The sequence below is a fragment of the Rhinopithecus roxellana genome, chromosome 21 (genome assembly GCF_007565055.1).
Source record: "Rhinopithecus roxellana isolate Shanxi Qingling chromosome 21, ASM756505v1, whole genome shotgun sequence".
Lineage (NCBI taxonomy): Eukaryota > Metazoa > Chordata > Mammalia > Primates > Cercopithecidae > Rhinopithecus > Rhinopithecus roxellana.
This window is the reverse complement of record NC_044569.1, coordinates 396,618-414,050: the sequence shown is the minus strand read 5'-3', so window position 1 is coordinate 414,050 and position 17,433 is coordinate 396,618. Positions and strand designations below refer to the sequence as shown.

General features: G+C 36.0%; 1 protein-coding gene across 1 annotated transcript in view; it reads left to right on the top strand.

The window, feature by feature from the left end:
* ROCK1 (Rho associated coiled-coil containing protein kinase 1) overlaps positions 1–17,433 on the top strand; it is a 154,288-nt gene that overhangs the window by 48,443 nt on the left and 88,412 nt on the right. The window contains 8 exon segments of the mRNA XM_010354888.2: positions 5,226–5,326; positions 5,878–5,935; positions 5,938–6,014; positions 9,312–9,487; positions 10,568–10,652; positions 11,931–12,075; positions 12,410–12,548; positions 15,100–15,191. Of these exon segments, the coding sequence (XP_010353190.2) occupies positions 5,226–5,326; positions 5,878–5,935; positions 5,938–6,014; positions 9,312–9,487; positions 10,568–10,652; positions 11,931–12,075; positions 12,410–12,548; positions 15,100–15,191 (873 nt within the window).

Genomic DNA, 17,433 nt, shown 5'->3' with positions numbered 1-17,433 from the left:
TTTAAAATAGGATCAGTCATTGTGATTTTACGTATTTATCGAGACATATTTAACTGCATGGGTGCTGACATAGAGTAGTTGGAGAGTTGGATTTAACTGTAATAGAATTGTTGTTTTGCCAAACTAAGTAAAGTGAGGCAGAAGAGAGCTCATGACATTAAAGGTATATGCAAGGGAGTGATTATAATAATTGACCATGTAAGCTGGGTAGGTGGGAAAGAGAGGCTATCAGTGCAATGAGGGAAAGTACGAGTGAAGTAGGATCAATGGATCGGAGGTCCTGGTGGGGCTGGGGTTGTTGGAGTTAAGATACTAGAGGAACTAAGCAGGAAAGCTATAAGAGAGTGCTTAGAGAATGTAAATTTTCTAATTGAAATTGTGGGAAGATTGTAATTACTAGTAATGACAAGGTCTAGTATGTGACCATGGAAATGAGTGACCAAGGTAACATAGAGGACAAGATCATTGAAGGAGAGAGAAGTATAGGTGTTGAGAGGCCAAGGTACTGTAAGTATTGTCTGTGGGTACATTAAAGTTATTAAGAATTGAAACAGGAAAATATTGGAGAGAAGTTCAGTAAATCAGAAGTAAAACTGTCTAGCAATGAGACGTGGTGACCTCTGAGAGTCAGTGGATGACAGCAACAATGAGAGGTGGGAAGTACAACCTAATGAAAATCAAAGCTAGCAGATTTAAGGGTGGGGATGTGGAGATCTCCCATTTTCAGGGTCGGTAGTCTAAGGCATGTGGATAAGTAAAGGTCCCCACTTGAGAGCTGTGGGGAAGCAGTGCCCTCAGAGGGCCACTGGGTTTTATTAGAGCAGGAGGTGGTGAACTACAGCCCACAGGCCACATCTCACTCACCACTATGGCTCATGAACTAAGCATGTTTTTTGTATTTTTTTATGAATGTTTATGTATTTTTTATGATAAAAAAGTCAAAAGAATAATATATTATGAATGTGACATAATAGGAAATTCAGATTTTAGTGTCCATAAATAAAGTTTTCTTGGGATGTTGCCATACTTTAAAAAGTGTATTGTGTGTGGTGGCTTTTGTTCTACAACACCTAAACTGAGTAGCTACAACAGAGACCATATGTAATTCTCTCCTCACTTCACACTGCTGCTCAGCACAGTAGACATCACAGTGATGCTGTTACAGCTTGAGTTTTGAGTGCTGTAAGTACCACCATACCACATTTTATTTTCTATTACCAGTGCATATGCATTGTGTCAAAGCAAGAAGAGAACAGTATACTTGAAATGTTGTCTTTTTTTCCTCTCCCCTAAGAGGCTGTCGCACAGGCAGGAGTGCAGTGGCACGTCCATAGCTCACTGCAACCTCGAACTCCTGGGCTCAAGCAGTCCTTCTCCCTCAGCCTTCCAAGTAGCTGGGACTACAGGTGCATGCCACCATGGACCTGGCTAATTTTTAAATTTTTTGTAAAGACAAGTCTTGCTGTGTTGTCCAGGCTGGTCTCGAACTCCTGGCCTTGAGCAGTCCTCTTGCCTCCATCTCCCAAAGCACTGAGATTACAGGTGTGAGCCATCATGCCCAGTCCAAATGTTGTCCTTTTGAAGCATAATGGAATATGCATTATTTTTATCAAGTTAGGTGACAAAGCATTTTTTTAAATTGTGCAGTGACAGTGTAGCTGTGCTAAAGGAATACAGTGTACATTGGACATTCCCAGACTAAGCACTCACTATGATCTTCCCGACATAGGACAGCAACAGTAAGAAAAAAGAGAAAATTTTAAACGGAGTATCTCATCCCCGTAAAATTTCTTCATAAAGAAAAATGATCATGCAGGCTTAACAAAAATAAAAAAAAAAAAAAAAAAAAGAGGCTGCAATGTTATGTAAGCATACAAGTGGTGTATTCACTAGCCGAGCAGAGAAAGCTGTTCACTGATGGTATATGATTGCAGCAGCCAAACAAATGTGTACAGAAAGAAAAACTTGCCTAAGACTGTTAGCCTTTGGGCAAGAATAGCTGCTCAAAGAATTGAGGGCATTGGGAGTGGCATCAATAGTCAATTAAAAAAATAACCAATTTTGAGTTGTTTTCCTTGACTCGTGTTTATTTAAGGAATCAATGCAGAGTTTGAAGTGACTGAAGAATTAGCCTAGAGTCTCCCCTTACAGACTTGGGAAAGCTTGGTCTTATTTTCTTTAGAATATGTATCACAATGTGAAATTAAGTTACATATTTATTTATGTACTTATTATTTCTCTTTAGAGCAGCAGTCCCCAAACTTTTTGGCACCAGGGACCAGTTTTGTGGAAGATAACGTTTCTATGGACAGGATGGGGGTTGGGGGGTGGCAGACGGGATGGTTTTCTGAAACTGTTCCACCTCAGATCATCAGGCATTAAAAAAAGATTCTCATAAGGAATATGCAACCTGGATCCCTTGCATGTGCAGTTCACAATAGGGTTTGTGCCCCTGTGAGAATCTAGGACGACTGCTGATCTGACAGGAGATGAAGCTCAGATGGCAATGCTTGCTCACCCACTGCTCATCTCCTGCTGTATGGCCCAGTTCTTCATAGGCCATGAACCGGTACAGGTCTGCGGCTCAGGGGTTGGGAACCGCGTTCTAGTGCATGCATTGTTTTCCGTCTCAACGGAGCCATAAGCCTACAAAGTTCAGGCTATATAGTACCCCTAGACCAAGAGTGGGTTTCTTTCATGACTACTTTACAATAAATAGGCTTCTGTTTAAGATCCTGAGATTTGGGTGGGTGTGAATACATAGTCCTGAGTGTTTGGGAAACTAAAGTCTAATGCTTAGAATTTTACCATTAAGTTCTTGATTAATTCTAGGTTGGACCATTGGTGAGATGAACTGGGAAAACTAGGACCATAGAAACTCTGAGTTTGACGGAAAGCCATCCAAGCAGAGGCACTTACACTTACTAGCACGTAAACCTGCATTAGAACAAGCTAAAATCCAAGGCAGCAGAACATAGATCTTTTAGATTTCAAATGACTTGTCTGCAGCCTTTGTCAAGACTCTACAGCCTATTCTAGCTCAAATAGCTAGATTCAAGAATCTTTTCTCAACCTCACAGACTATTATATTATCCAGGTTCAGAACTTTCTGTCTCATCTGGGGTATTACAATACTCTTGAAATTCTCCCCACCTCCTGTTTTGCCTTTATTGAACTCATCTTCTACATATTCCCTAGAGTAGTTTTCCTGAAATGTAAGTTTGACTATGTTGTTTTGTCCACCGTAATTCCTTTTCATGGCTTCCTGCCCATAGTAGTGGTGTTTCTCAGTTCCTAGCAGATTCCAGAGGATTCTTCAGGGGCTGTAGATGAGGCTCTGTCTCTTCTCTGACACCTTTAACCTCCTTTAGAACAGAGCAAAACCTCCTTTAGAACAGAGCAGTTTCTTTGATCTATTTTATATAGAGAGCTACTTTAAACTTTAATGTGAAAACTTTAATATGTAAATAACACTTAAATAATAGTGTTATTACTATAACTACTGGCTGACAGGTAAAGTTCAAGCTCTTGAACTTATCTGGGGATGTCAGTCCTTACTACAAACTTGAGACTCCAGCAACATAGAACTTAGATATAGTTCCTCTGTGCTTGGTTTACATTGCTTGTCTGCTTATATTTGTTTGTTCTTTCATTTTTTTGAGACAGGGTCTCACTCTGTCGCCCAGACTGGGGTGTACTGGTGTGATCTTGGCTCACTGCATCCTTCACCTCCCAGGCCTAGGTGATCCTTCCACCTCAGCCTCCTGAGTAGCTGGGACTGCAGGAAACTGCCACTGCACCCAGCTAAATTTTTAAAAAATATTTTTTGTAGAGACAAGGTTTCATCATGTTTCCCAGGCTGGTCTTGAACTCCTGAACTCATACATTCCGCCTCCCTCAGCTTCCCAAAGTGTTGGGATTACAGGCGTGAGCCACCATTGCCTGGTCTGTTCTTTCTTTCATTGTCTATTGCCTAGCTAACCACTACTATTCAGTTTAGACTTGTTTCAGGTACCATCATTTACGGAGTCTTCCTACCTATCTCTCACCCCAGCAGGCTTTGGTTAGGTGTCCTCCTTAGTACTCAAAAAACTGTTTATATTCCTTATTACATTATTTTCAATTCTTTTTTTCATTGTTTCTGTTTCATTTGCTGTTTGAACTCTTAAAGAATAGGAACTACATTTTAAAGTTACCTTTATTTCCAGTGCTGTACAGCCTGATGTGTGGTAGATACAAATAGTTGTGCAGTGAATTAATTGATTATTGTTTATCTTTCTGATGCATCTTGCAGTGAATATGTAACCTAAAATTAAATGTTCTTATAACTTTGTAGAAATTTGCTCTCTGTTGCTGTATTTATTGGTCATAAAGTACACAAACACTTGACTTTAAATTTGCATTTGAAAAGGAAAACAAGAATATTAATACAGCTCTTATTAGGAGCTAGAACTGAAGTTTAATAGCTGCTGTGTATTTTATACAACTCTGAAATGTGAAGCTTTTCCATGTAATCTCATGCCAGTGTTGACCCATGTGAATTAAAATAGCCCTAATTTAATCTATGACCAAATTAGGAATTAGAGTATCTATCCAGTGGGGATTTGTGAATTACTGTAGTTTGTAGTATGACAGGTTTATATAAATAATTGCAGTGATTTTCACTGTGTGTTTCAAGTTAAAATCTAGGTTCAAATAGAGAAGTGTGATGATATAAGTATTAAAGATTGCCAGTTGGAAAATTTACTGTATTTTTTTTTTTTTGGTGTATTTGCCTTTGATATCTTAAATTACATCTTTTTTTAAAGGATCACTAAAACTGACCTTATTTATAAAAAGAAAAATTTATTCTAGCATTAAAATGTCTACTCATGTTTCCTAAATTCAGATTTGATGTGTACTTAAAATACCAGGAACTAATTAGCTAATTATTCTCAACTTTTGTTTGTAGTGTAATATTTGTTTTTAAAACATTCTATTAAGTCATATTTTGATTAATAAAAACCTTTAGTAGCTATAATGAAGTTATTCTGGAATTTGTTTTAAAAAATCTTAGCAAATTGAACATTTATCTGTTTTATAGCTTCAAGTTTCACCATATTTTCAAATAATTCTTAATGAAGTTTGTTGTTTTTCATTGTTTCTTAAGAACTCGAATGTAAAATAAGTAGTGCTAGTTGTAATACTTTAGTGATTTAAAATGATAAGCTTTTCTTTTCATACAGATAAAGACACAATAAATAAAATCAGAGATTTACGAATGAAAGCCGAAGATTATGAAGTAGTGAAGGTGATTGGTAGAGGTGCATTTGGAGAAGTTCAATTGGTAGGTTATTTTAATGAGAATAAAAAAGGACTTTATTAAATTAAAATAATCCACTTGTGTGTTTAACATATTATTTGGGAAAATACTGTTTTTATAGAATTGTTGCTTGAAGTTCCTTTAGACATTGTTGCCTAAGGGTATGAAAACCTAGTGTCAAATCCAGCCATAGTGGGAAGTGTTTTCCCCAAGTACCTATGGCAGAGAAGAAGTCTCAGGCGTCAGAAGATAAATCTTTGCTTGTAATATTAGACTAAAATGCAGTAGAATAGTAAGCTTTATAAATAGGAAGCAGCTTACATAGCAGGATGGAGGGGGGAACGTATCTTATAATATAGGAAATAAAGATTTTTTTAAAACATTACTTCTGATAATTAAGTCTTGACGTTAGCTACTTGGAATAATTTGGCAGAAGAGAAGAAATAAAAATAACTGAAACAGTAAAGTTTAATTATTTAACAAGTATTAAAAGCACTTAGTAAATTGTTCTGTGAAACCTTGAGCTTTAAATGTTAACAAAAGGTTCATTATTTTTTCCCTTTTCAATTTTAAAGGTAAGGCATAAATCCACCAGGAAGGTATATGCTATGAAGCTTCTCAGCAAATTTGAAATGATAAGAGATCTGATTCTGCTTTTTTCTGGGAAGAAAGGGACATCATGGCTTTTGCTAATAGTCCGTGGGTTGTTCAGGTATGACGTTGCTGCTCTTTCATTATTGCTCTATTAGTTTGTAACTAAACATATCTGAGAAGCTTAGTTTGTGTTTTAGAATAGTAATAGAGAATTTACTGGCAGTTACAAAATTGTCTGATTACCTTTTAAATCTTAAAGTTTAATTATATTGAATCATTTCTAGAAAGAAAGGCCAGAACAAAATAATTACGCTTCTGTAGAATTTATATATAGGAAATTTAATGTAAATGTAGAATTTGGGCTGGGCATTATGGCTCAGGCCTGTAATCTCAATACTTTGGGAGGACGAGGCAGGAGGATTGCTTGAGCCCGGGAGTTTGAGACCAGCCTGGGCAACATGGTGACACCTATGTCTACAGAAAATTTAAAAAAATTACTGAGGCATGGTGGTACACGCCTGTGGTCCCAGCTACTTAGGAGGCTGAAGCAGGAGGATTGCTTGAGTCCAGGAGGTTGAGGCTGCAGTGAGCTGTGTTCACATCACTGTACTTTAGCCTGGGCAACAGAGTGAGACCCTGTATCAAAAATAAAAATAATAAATAAATATAAAATTTAAACACAGAATTTTAAATTAGATATTTTTAAATACAGAAGATACAGAAAACTTAATCTACTTAGATTTGAGGGAAGTCATATATTATTAAAATTTAAATAGATACTTTTATTTAATATCGATTTTTTTTTTCCCCAGACATGAGGCTCTCATTGTGTTTAGCTGTCTCCTCATTTATTTGTCTCTTATTTTGTGAAGAGGAGATAATAAGGGAAAGGAAGGGAAAGTGAGAGGAAACCAAGTTAAGCTAGGTCACCAAATAATACTTGTCTTTAGGTTTTCAGTAGAAAGAAAAATAAACTAGAAGCCAGTAGTTTTAGGTCCTCGTCTTGATTGCTATAGGCCTTTCTCTGAAGCTATGGCCATGTTACTTAACATCTCTGGGCCACAGTTTCCTTGTTCATAAGTGTGAAAGTTGTCTTTGATTGGTTATGTTCAATTGTGGAGGTACCTTAGGCAAAATCATGGGGTCAAGTGGGGTTTTGGGTAGACTATAATTCTGAGTTTTCTCTCTGCTTTTATGAGTTCAGCTTCATGTTTTATCTGTCCTATGTATTGGGGTCCTTAATGCAAAATGTCATACGGGGGAAGTTAAACTGGGCTAGACCATTTCTAATTTTCTAACTTGTATTTGTGATTTATTTATTTATAATATATAATGAAATCTATCCTTAAAAAGCATAACAGTAATTGGAATTAAAAGGATATGAAAAATGTTGAAGGTTTATGCCATAGCACTTTTTTTTTTTTTTTTTTTTTTGAGACGGAGTCTTGCTCTGTCACCCACGCTGGAGTGCAATAGTGTGATCTCGGCTCACTGCAAGCTCCGCCTCTGGGGTTCATGCCATTCTCCTGTCTCAGCCTCCGGAGTAGCTGGGACCACGCCCAGCTAATTTTTTTTGTATTTTTAGTAGAGATGGGCTTCACTGTGTTAGCCATGATGGTCTCGATCCCCTGATCTCGTTATTCGCCCGCCTCAGCCTCCCAAAGTGCTGGGATGACAGGCGTGAGCCACCATACCCAGTCACCATAGCACTTTTCAACTTGAAATGTCTATGTTTTTAACAACTGTGTAGATCAGAGTTTCTCAGGCCTAATACTATTGACGTTTTGGGCCAGATAATTCTTTGTTGTTGGGGGCTATCCTTTACATTATTCCAATTACTGGTGTGTTTATTTAGGATGTTTGGCAGCATTCCTGGCCTCTACACAGGAGATGCTAGTAGCAACTCTTCCCTCCTCACACACAGTTGTGACAACCAAAAATATGTTCACCACTGGCTAACAACCACTGATACATGCATGTTCAGTGTCTGTTAGTTCAAAGATATGTGACATAATTGTTAATTTCAGGGCTATTTACAATTTAGGTATTCAGAGCTTTATTTCTCTGGAAATATTGTCTATAAATAGGGGTAAAACTGTCACCAAATTAACAATATTTCTTTATGGGGCCCAAATGACCAATTGTGTACTTTAATCTGGGATAGTCATGAAATGCCACTTTGTTGCTTATCCTTCCCTCTTCCCCCAAAATATGATTTTTACATTAAAATAACTGAGTCTTGTCCAGGTGTGGTAGTCCCAAGCCTGTAATCCGAGCACTTCGAGAGGCTGAGGCAGGAAGATCACTTGAGGGCAGGAGTTCAAGACTGGCCCCCCTACCTCTACAAAAAAATAAAAAATCAAAACAAAATAACTGAATCTATAACTACAATTACTAAACACTGTTGAAAAAAATGAAACATTAAGAAGATTTTAAGACAAACATCTGGGTAAATTACAGATTATCTTCTCTGGGGCTTATTTTTATTTTAGTTTAATTCTGAACTTCTTATATTTACTTAAAATGTTATTTTATAAATTTGGCCTTTTTATTTGATCCCCGGTCACATACTATATTTATGCCTGATATCCTCACTAATTTCACATTAGTGGATTTTACTGTTACTATTTTAGCCCTAGCGGCTGCCTTCCTCCTACTTTTGTGTTGTTGCTGCTCCTCCTCCTGACTGTTGTCATTTGTTGAGCATCTATTGCACTAAGTGCTTTCTGTATTCGGTAATCTTTTTTAACAACCCTCAACCCTGAAAGACAGTTAATCTGTTAGGTGCACTGTTACTTTATGGATTAATTTATGATTTGGTTCATTAAGCCTTTATTAAGCAATTGCTAACTGCCAGGCATCTGGATACTTGACTAAGCAACAGGTATAAAAGTTAAAGTACAGTCCTTACAGTGTTTTAGAAGAGATTATAGTCGCAGAGACTTGGGTAGGTTAAGCAAATTACTATTCACACAGCTAATAAGAAACAGCTGAAACTAAGCCAAATTTATCAAAGACTTCTTGAGCATTGTGATATTGATATAAATTTAATAGTAGACCTCACTGATGCACAAATAAGAAGTATAGTATTTCTCTGCCTAGGAGATTTGTATATTTACTGAAAATATTACAGTTTGAAAAAATTCTCAGTAAAGGAAATTCAAATAGTATAGAAAGTTATGAAGAAAGACTATCTCCATGTAACTCTTCTGAATAATCAGGTTATAGTCCTTTTGCATATACAGGGGTCTTTGTAGCATTTATGTTTGTCTTTTTTTTTTAACTAGACTTGCAACTTCTGTAATTTGATTAATTTTACTTAAATCTTTTATTAGTATTTTTGCTACTTTTTAAGTGAAACAATTTTGTTTAACATTAATGAATATGTTTTGTGTGGTTTTTTTTGTCCGTGTAGCTTTTTTATGCATTCCAAGATGATCGTTATCTCTACATGGTGATGGAATACATGCCTGGTGGAGATCTTGTAAACTTAATGAGCAACTATGATGTGCCTGAAAAATGGGCACGATTCTATACTGCAGAAGTAGTTCTTGCATTGGATGCAATCCATTCCATGGGTTTTATTCACAGGTAAAGATAAAAGTGCTTTAAATTTTCTCATTTGTTGAAGGAAATAGCTAAAAAATAACTTTAACATTTCTTACTCTCAATTCACCCATTCTTCTGTATGACATGAATGATATTTCAGAACTCAAGACTTTGGCCAAGCGCTGACTCACGCCTGTAATCCCAGCACTTTGGGAGGCCGAGACAGGCGGATCTCTTGAGCTCAGGAGTTTGACACCAGCCTGGGCAACATGACGAAACCCATCTCAACAACAGGTGGCATGCACCTGTGGTCGCAGCTCCTTGGGTGGCTAAGGTGGGAGGATCACTTGAGCCTGAGTGCAGAGGTTTCAGTGAGCTGAGATTTAGTCACTGCACTTCAGACTGGGTGACAGAATGAGATTCCATCTCAGGAAGGGGGAAAAAAAAGAACTCCAGACTTTGAAGTTTATAATTTTAGCATTTCAGTTTAATGTTGGTATAAATATATTCTTTAATATCCCTTAATCTGATCATATAGCCTTTAAATGGTATTCTGAAAAGTAAAAATTGTAAACTAGTTTTCTAAGGTATGTGCCAGGAGTTAAACACTTTGATGTTAATTTTTAAAATACGTAATTTAATTTGCTTTTAATTAGTGAATACATCATATTTATTCATAGACGAATAGTTTCATTTGTTGTACAAACACTGCTGGAATCCTGTATGCAGTTGCTGTGCCTACATATCAGGGATCAAAAATGAAAGCAACTTAGACCCTGCTCTGGGGTTTTTTATGTACTTATCTATCTCATATGTTTCAATCACCTTTTGTGTCTGAGTGTTGTATTTTTGATGGTCAGTCTCTCTTAAACGATTTGATTTTCCCTCTGAAAGAATCAAACTCTGTTTAAAAAGGAATATATATGTTTTCTTCTGAGGAATTAACATATAAAGAAGTTTCCTTGATGAAATTTAATTTATAGATGTGGTTAGAGAACGCATACAGATCCAAGATGGCCTTACCTAGATTGAGGATGCTTGACCTAAAATAACTGCCTCATACAATTTTTACAGTGTCTAATCTGTTTCAGAAAATACTGTACTATTTTTTCCCTCCCGCAGAGATGTGAAGCCTGATAACATGCTGCTGGATAAATCTGGACATTTGAAGTTAGCAGATTTTGGTACTTGTATGAAGATGAATAAGGTTAATTAACTAGATTTTAATTTAGTTTTTGCTAATTCAAGATAGATGCTTCTTTAGAAAATGGTTTAAGAATTTACTAACCATCGCTGGACTTGTCCAGAATTGATATGACCTTATTTGTTGAACTAGATACCATGGTTTCAATGTGGTATTAGTAACTTGTTAGTGATTTATTTTTTCCTCTCTATTTAGGGTAAATGTGGATTGCCAAATTTACTAAATCCTTCATAACAACTCTAATATACACTGCTGGTAACTAGGAATGGAATTAGCTTAAACGTCACTAAATACTTCTGCCAGTGTTAAAATTAGACTTTCATAAAAATTAGATTTCAGTAATGTGTGTATTTTTTAGTGTTTTACTTCTGTTAACATATAAAAAATTTTACTGCTTATTTTAGGAGTGAGTCTTAAAAGATACCCATCCTCACTATATAATACCTATCCTCACTATACAATAAATATATAATAACATACACAGCTCATTTAGCTGTGTATGTTATATTCACTGTTTATATTCCTTCACTTCATATAAACAGTGAAGGAAACACTGCATGAGAACTGTTGTGTGAGCATTTAGTTATAATTCTGTTTCATTAATACCAGCAAATATAGGTAACAACGAACAAGTCTCTCAGGTTTGGTGGGGGAGGGCAGTTAAAATTCACAGTCAAATAGATATTCAGTGTGCTTTACACTATTATGCCCTTTTCCCATACATATGCGCCCCCATTTTATATTTATACAGTCAACTTTTGTATGCTTCTTTTGTAGTTTCAAACATAGTTAAATAGCTATTTTAGTAAAAAATAAGGAAGTCAGCATTTATACCACTATGTTGTAAAATGCCCTATTCTATAAACTCCCCAGTGTATTTGCACTGGCCTGTGTACTTGTTCTCAGCAGTTAAGATGATACCATGATACTGGCACAACTCGGGGAATAATAAATGGTGGCAGTATGTCTTTCTAGTGAGCATTCTTACAAAATAATCACTGGTGTGTGTATATATGTGAATACACATATAGTGTGTGTGTATATGCATACACGTGTATACACATACATACATTATATGGTATATATGTATATGGTGTGTATATAGTGTGTATATATATGATTAAGCTGTGTTAATTTTTGTCAGGTTTCCATTAAGTTTTAATATATGATATTTTATAGCTCAAAGATTTGGAGTCCCATAGCTTATATTAATAAGAAAGTCATTTTAAATAATTGAGACTTTATATCCTAATTCAAAATTTGACCTGCCGCTCTTTTTAGGAAGGCATGGTACGATGTGATACAGCAGTTGGAACACCTGATTATATTTCCCCTGAAGTATTAAAATCCCAAGGTGGTGATGGTTATTATGGAAGAGAGTGTGACTGGTGGTCGGTTGGGGTATTTTTATACGAAATGCTTGTAGGTGAGTAAAGGAGGATTTTATGTCTCTCTATTATAGTTGTTCATCTCAAAACTCGCCACTTGGCTCTTTCTAATATAATATTTATTTTCTTAAGCAATCTTGATTTTGTTTGTGGGTAATAAACATGATCCAAACCTGCTTTGTATGTGTTTTTAAAAGCATTTAGAGGCTTAGAGCAATTTTATGATGTGTTCTTTTTATATATTAGGAATATGTTTTTAGTTTAATGCATACCTAATAATCTTTTTAAATGGGTAACTTTGACTCGTCCTTTGAAACTGACTTTTTTCAAATGTATTTCATTTTGCTTTTGTTTTCTTTGTTGATTTTTCAGGTGATACACCTTTTTATGCAGATTCTTTGGTTGGAACTTACAGTAAAATTATGAACCATAAAAATTCACTTACCTTTCCTGATGATAATGACATATCAAAAGAAGCAAAAAACCTTATTTGTGCCTTCCTTACTGACAGGTAAATAATTTTAAAATTGAGCCTGTATTAATTCTGAGGACTTCTCATCTTCTGCTCCGTTTTTAAGGTCCATATCTGAGTTTCTACGTGTAAATTGTTAGAATTTTTATATGCTGCCATTCTCAAAACCGTTAATGACGGTGAGACCTGAGATAATTTTATGATATTCTAGATGTCTTTTGTGGATCTCAGCTCACTTATCATACCTAAGAAATTGTGATGATAATATAGTCTTGGCTGATGGCTAAATTAGATGACTTTTTCTTTTATTGTTCAATTTTTAACTTGGTTAATTATAAAAATTACAGTGTATTTTATTGAATCTAAAAAATTTTTTTAACATAACATCTCTGAAATTAGAGAACATCTCACAGTCAATGGTGTGAGTTGGGAGCATTCTTTTTCCTAGTGGTATAAAAATGGTGATACACCTTATACTTTAAACCATTTTAGATTTGATGATGTATGGTATATGGTTGTTGAAAGAGTCAATAGTATAAAGCCATTTTTAAAAGTATACTACCTTTTTTCTTCTAGACATAATAGTTGGTGTTCCATCTTGTAGATTCAACAAGCATTTTAATATTTGTCTGCGTTTTTGAAAGAAAAATGACATATTATGTATACCTTTGAAGTTTACTTACGAAATTTGAAAGTGAACCAGATGTATTAGTAAGATTATACTTAATGTTTATGATTGTAAATTGTTAAATATTAGGGAGACCTAGTACTTTTAAATATGTTTCAAGTTGATATTTGCTTTAACTTGCCTCCCTTCATTATGTCCTTTAGAGCTTGAAGTATGGTTTTTCAAATGTTTACTTTTTTTTTTTTTTTAAATAGAGGCAGGGTTTTGCTCGTTGCCTAGGCTGGTTTCAAACTCCTGGGCTCAAGTGATCCTCCCACTTCAGCCTCCCAAAATGCTGGGATTATAGGCGTGAGCCACCCGTGCCTGGCTAATTTTTACATTGATTGATTGATTCATTCATTGAGGCAGAGTCTTGCTCTGTCGCCCAGGCTGGAGTGCAGTGGCGCGATCTTGGCTCACTGCAACCTCCACCTCCCGGGTTCAAGCGGTTCTCCTGCCTCAACCTCCTGAGTAGCTGAGACTACAGGTGCCTGCCACCATGCCTGGCTAATTTTTGTATTTTCAGTAGAGAGGGTTTCACTATGTTGGCCAGGCTGGTCTTGAACTCCTGACCTCATGATCTACCTGCGTTGGCCTCCCAAAGTGCTGGGATTACAGGTGTGAGCCACCGTGCCTGGCTGATTTTTACATTTTAATATAAAGAATTGTACTATGCTGTTTATTAAGTGCTAGGGATATAGTAGTGAGGAAGATACAGAGCCACTTCTCTCAAATATCTCATAGTCCTTTGGGGGAGTTAGATGAGCAAATCAGACATTTATAGTACAGACAGCTAATTACCATGAGGTAAGTACCATGTGCCAGAGAACCATGGAGAGGTTTTCTAATCCAGTTTGAGAGTTTGTGAAAGCTTCTTGGAAAAATTGTCACATGTCTAAGCCAACTTATCTTTTAGCTTATGCAGAAACTTAGAATTTAGAGTATTTTCTTTATTTATAAGCACTCTACTAGGGAAAAAAAGGTGCTGACTTTCTTTTTCCAATTCAACTAAAATCACATTTTTAAAAACTTTTTGCTCACCAGGAAAGAGGCTAGTATCAGTAACTTGTCCAGTGAAAGCTCTGAATTTTGTGGCAGTATCAAGAATTAGTAGTCACTGACTTTTGAGTGATCAGAAATAATTAATAGATTATAAATTGGAAATTCAAAATTTAAAATGTGTTTCTGGAGGTTTTTGGTAGCATCTGGTATTACTGCCTAAGTAAAGTTTTGGTTGGGGAAAAAAAAGCATAACTTTACCACTGTAAGAAAAAAATAAACATACACGCACAAACAACTGTCAAGAAAATGCATGGTGCTTTTTTCATTTTGCTAATGAAGTAAGGTGGTGATCAGTTGGGATTTTTGTTGTCAGTGGAAAAGTCATGGGTGTTTTTTGTAGTTATTCTTTAGTTTTCTTTTCTTTTTTTGAGGTGGAGTCTCACTCTGTCTCACGGAGGCTGTAGTGCAGTGGTGCGATCTCAGCTCACTGTAGCCTCTGCCTCCTGCGTTCAAGCGATTCTCCTGTCTCAGCCTCCCAAGTAGCTGGGACTACAGGCGTGTTCCACCACACCCGGTTAGTTTTATATTTTTAGTAGAGATGGGGTTTCACTGTGTTGGCCAGGCTGGTCTTGAACTCCTGACCTCAGGTGATCCACCCCACCTGGGCTTCCCAAAGTGCTGGGATTATACGTGTGAGCCACCGCGTCTGGCCTTTCCTCATTTTTCTTTTAAAAAAATTCTTTAATGTTCTCTATCTTTAACATATTTTCTATTTGGGCTGAAATTATGCTGACAATATAATTTCACCTTAGAACTGTATTTGTCCTGCACAGATTTAATATTCTGCCCACAAATAAACCTGGACAGGTTATAATAAGATCTCAAATGATTAATTACGTTTCTCCTTCTGTCTTTATTCAGGGAAGTGAGATTAGGACGAAATGGTGTAGAAGAAATCAAACGACATCTCTTCTTCAAAAATGACCAGTGGGCTTGGGAAACACTCCGAGATAGTAAGTTATTTTTTTCTTGTATATGTTAGTGAATATTTGAAAGTAGTTGTGATAATTTGTTGGAACTACATTGCTAAATATTTTTGTGTCTGATGAAAATCAGAAGCCGCAAATGCTATGTGGGAATTGTCCTAACCTATTAATTTGATAATATTGGGAAGATTATATTGTTACTCCTCTTATGTCCCATGCAGGATACCCAGATGAATTATAAATGTAATGGATTTAGACTTACCAGTCATAATTTTACATTTGATCTTTGTTGAATTGCTCTTTATTTTAGGCATTAGTTATCTTATTATGGAGGTGGTCAATAAGTAGTAATGAGATTAAAATATATGTTTTTGTGAGAAGACAAGTTATTCTCTTGTTTTTGTTAAAACCCAAAATATAAGAAGGTTCTATTATTAATTAATGCCAGAATTCAATTTAATTTTATTTATGAGTTTATAGGCTATTTTGATATACTTGATTCCCTCAGGCTTTTGCAACTTGCAATTCAGAAACAAAAATGTATTTTAAGAAGCTAATTTTCAGTCAGTTTAGAACACTTTCTTATTTTTTAAAAAAAGTTAAAATTATAAGATGATTCACAGAAAACTTTCTGCAATATAGCTGAATCAAAATTATCATGGCATCAAAGGCTGTCATCATCTTTGTGGATTTGGGAGGTAAAGAATTCATCTTTCCCCTGCTGACATCTTAGGATTTTTTTCCCTGTTCATTTATCAGAGAAAAGATAATGTATCTCAGTCCCTAACTTGCTGCCATAAGAATAGCAGTGAACAGTAACAATGGAAACGAACTCAACTACCTCGTTCTAGAAAGTTACACATTAGTTGTCTTAAGGCCTGCCTATCTAGTTGAGACAGTGAAGGATAGTACTTTCCAGAGAGAAGGAAATCTTGTTAATTCTGATGAAATAAATCATGTAGGTTTGCTAATATTAGTGAAGCATTCCAGTTATCAAATATTTTAAAAGAACAGTTGTATTGCCTTCAAGTACTATAACACAGTACTTACATTGTGCTGAGCTATAAAATTGTCTAAGGAGGAGAAAGGGAAAATAAATTCTCTGGAAATTAAGAAATTATACAAGGAACATCATTGAATGACCAGCTGTTTGAGAAGCTGTAAGAGCAGCTTGACTTTAGGAGAATTTTATTAACAATCATATACTAGGAAATAAGGAACTACTTCCTCTTCAGAATTAAATGTGACATAATTATTATCTTCATGCTGCAAGTGAAATTGTTACATGACAAAGAGATGATCAGGGAGTGAGAAATGGTTACATTGAAACACTTTTTGTGTTTTTATTCAGGTTATCTTCTTAGTAAAGTTTAAGAAGGCTGAAGATGTGCAAATATTATTATAAATCTGAATAAAACTTTGAAGGGGACTGAAGAAAATACAAAATAATCTTTTGTATTGCTTTAAATTCTTTTTTTTTTTTTTTTTTTTTTTTTTTGAGACGGAGTCTCGCTCTGTCGCCCAGGCTGGAATGCAGTGGCCGGATCTCAGCTCACTGCAAGCTCCGCCTCCCGGGTTTACGCCATTCTCCTGCCTCAGCCTCCCAAGTAGCTGGGACTACAGGCGCCCGCCAACTCGCCCGGCTAGTTTTTTGTATTTTTAGTAGAGACGGGGTTTCGCCGTGTTAGCTAGGTTGGTCTCGATCTCCTGACCTCGCGATCCACCCGTCTCGGCCTCCCAAAGTGCTGGGATTACAGGCTTGAGCCACCGTGCCCGGCCTAAATTCTTTTTCAAAGTTAAGCAATGCACAAATAATTACAGAATAACCACACAATAAATCACCCTCAAAAGTAATAAAGATATTTTTCCTTTTATGTATTGAAAAACTGATCACTTCAAAGAGGAGGTAATTTAGTCAACAATTATTTCTTGAACACCTGTTATATATTGAGCACTGTTCAGTTTCAGGCAGTGGGAAAACAGCAGTGATGAAACTAACAAAAGTTTTCTTTCTCCCTTCTGGAGTTCATAGTCTTATGGAATTAGGGAGTCCAGATCAGTGGCATTTTATTATATTGCTGTACCTCCTTCATAAAACTGCTTAAGATCTGCATTGTCTATGTTAAATCTATGTAGTCAGATTTAGCATACTTAATAGCATTTTGGTAGTTTTTCCTAATTCCAAGAGGTCCTGTTTTGTGGTTATTGGAAAAAACAAAGAAAAATTGAAGTCTGTAGAACTTATTGTTCTTTGCTTCCCTTCCCCTCT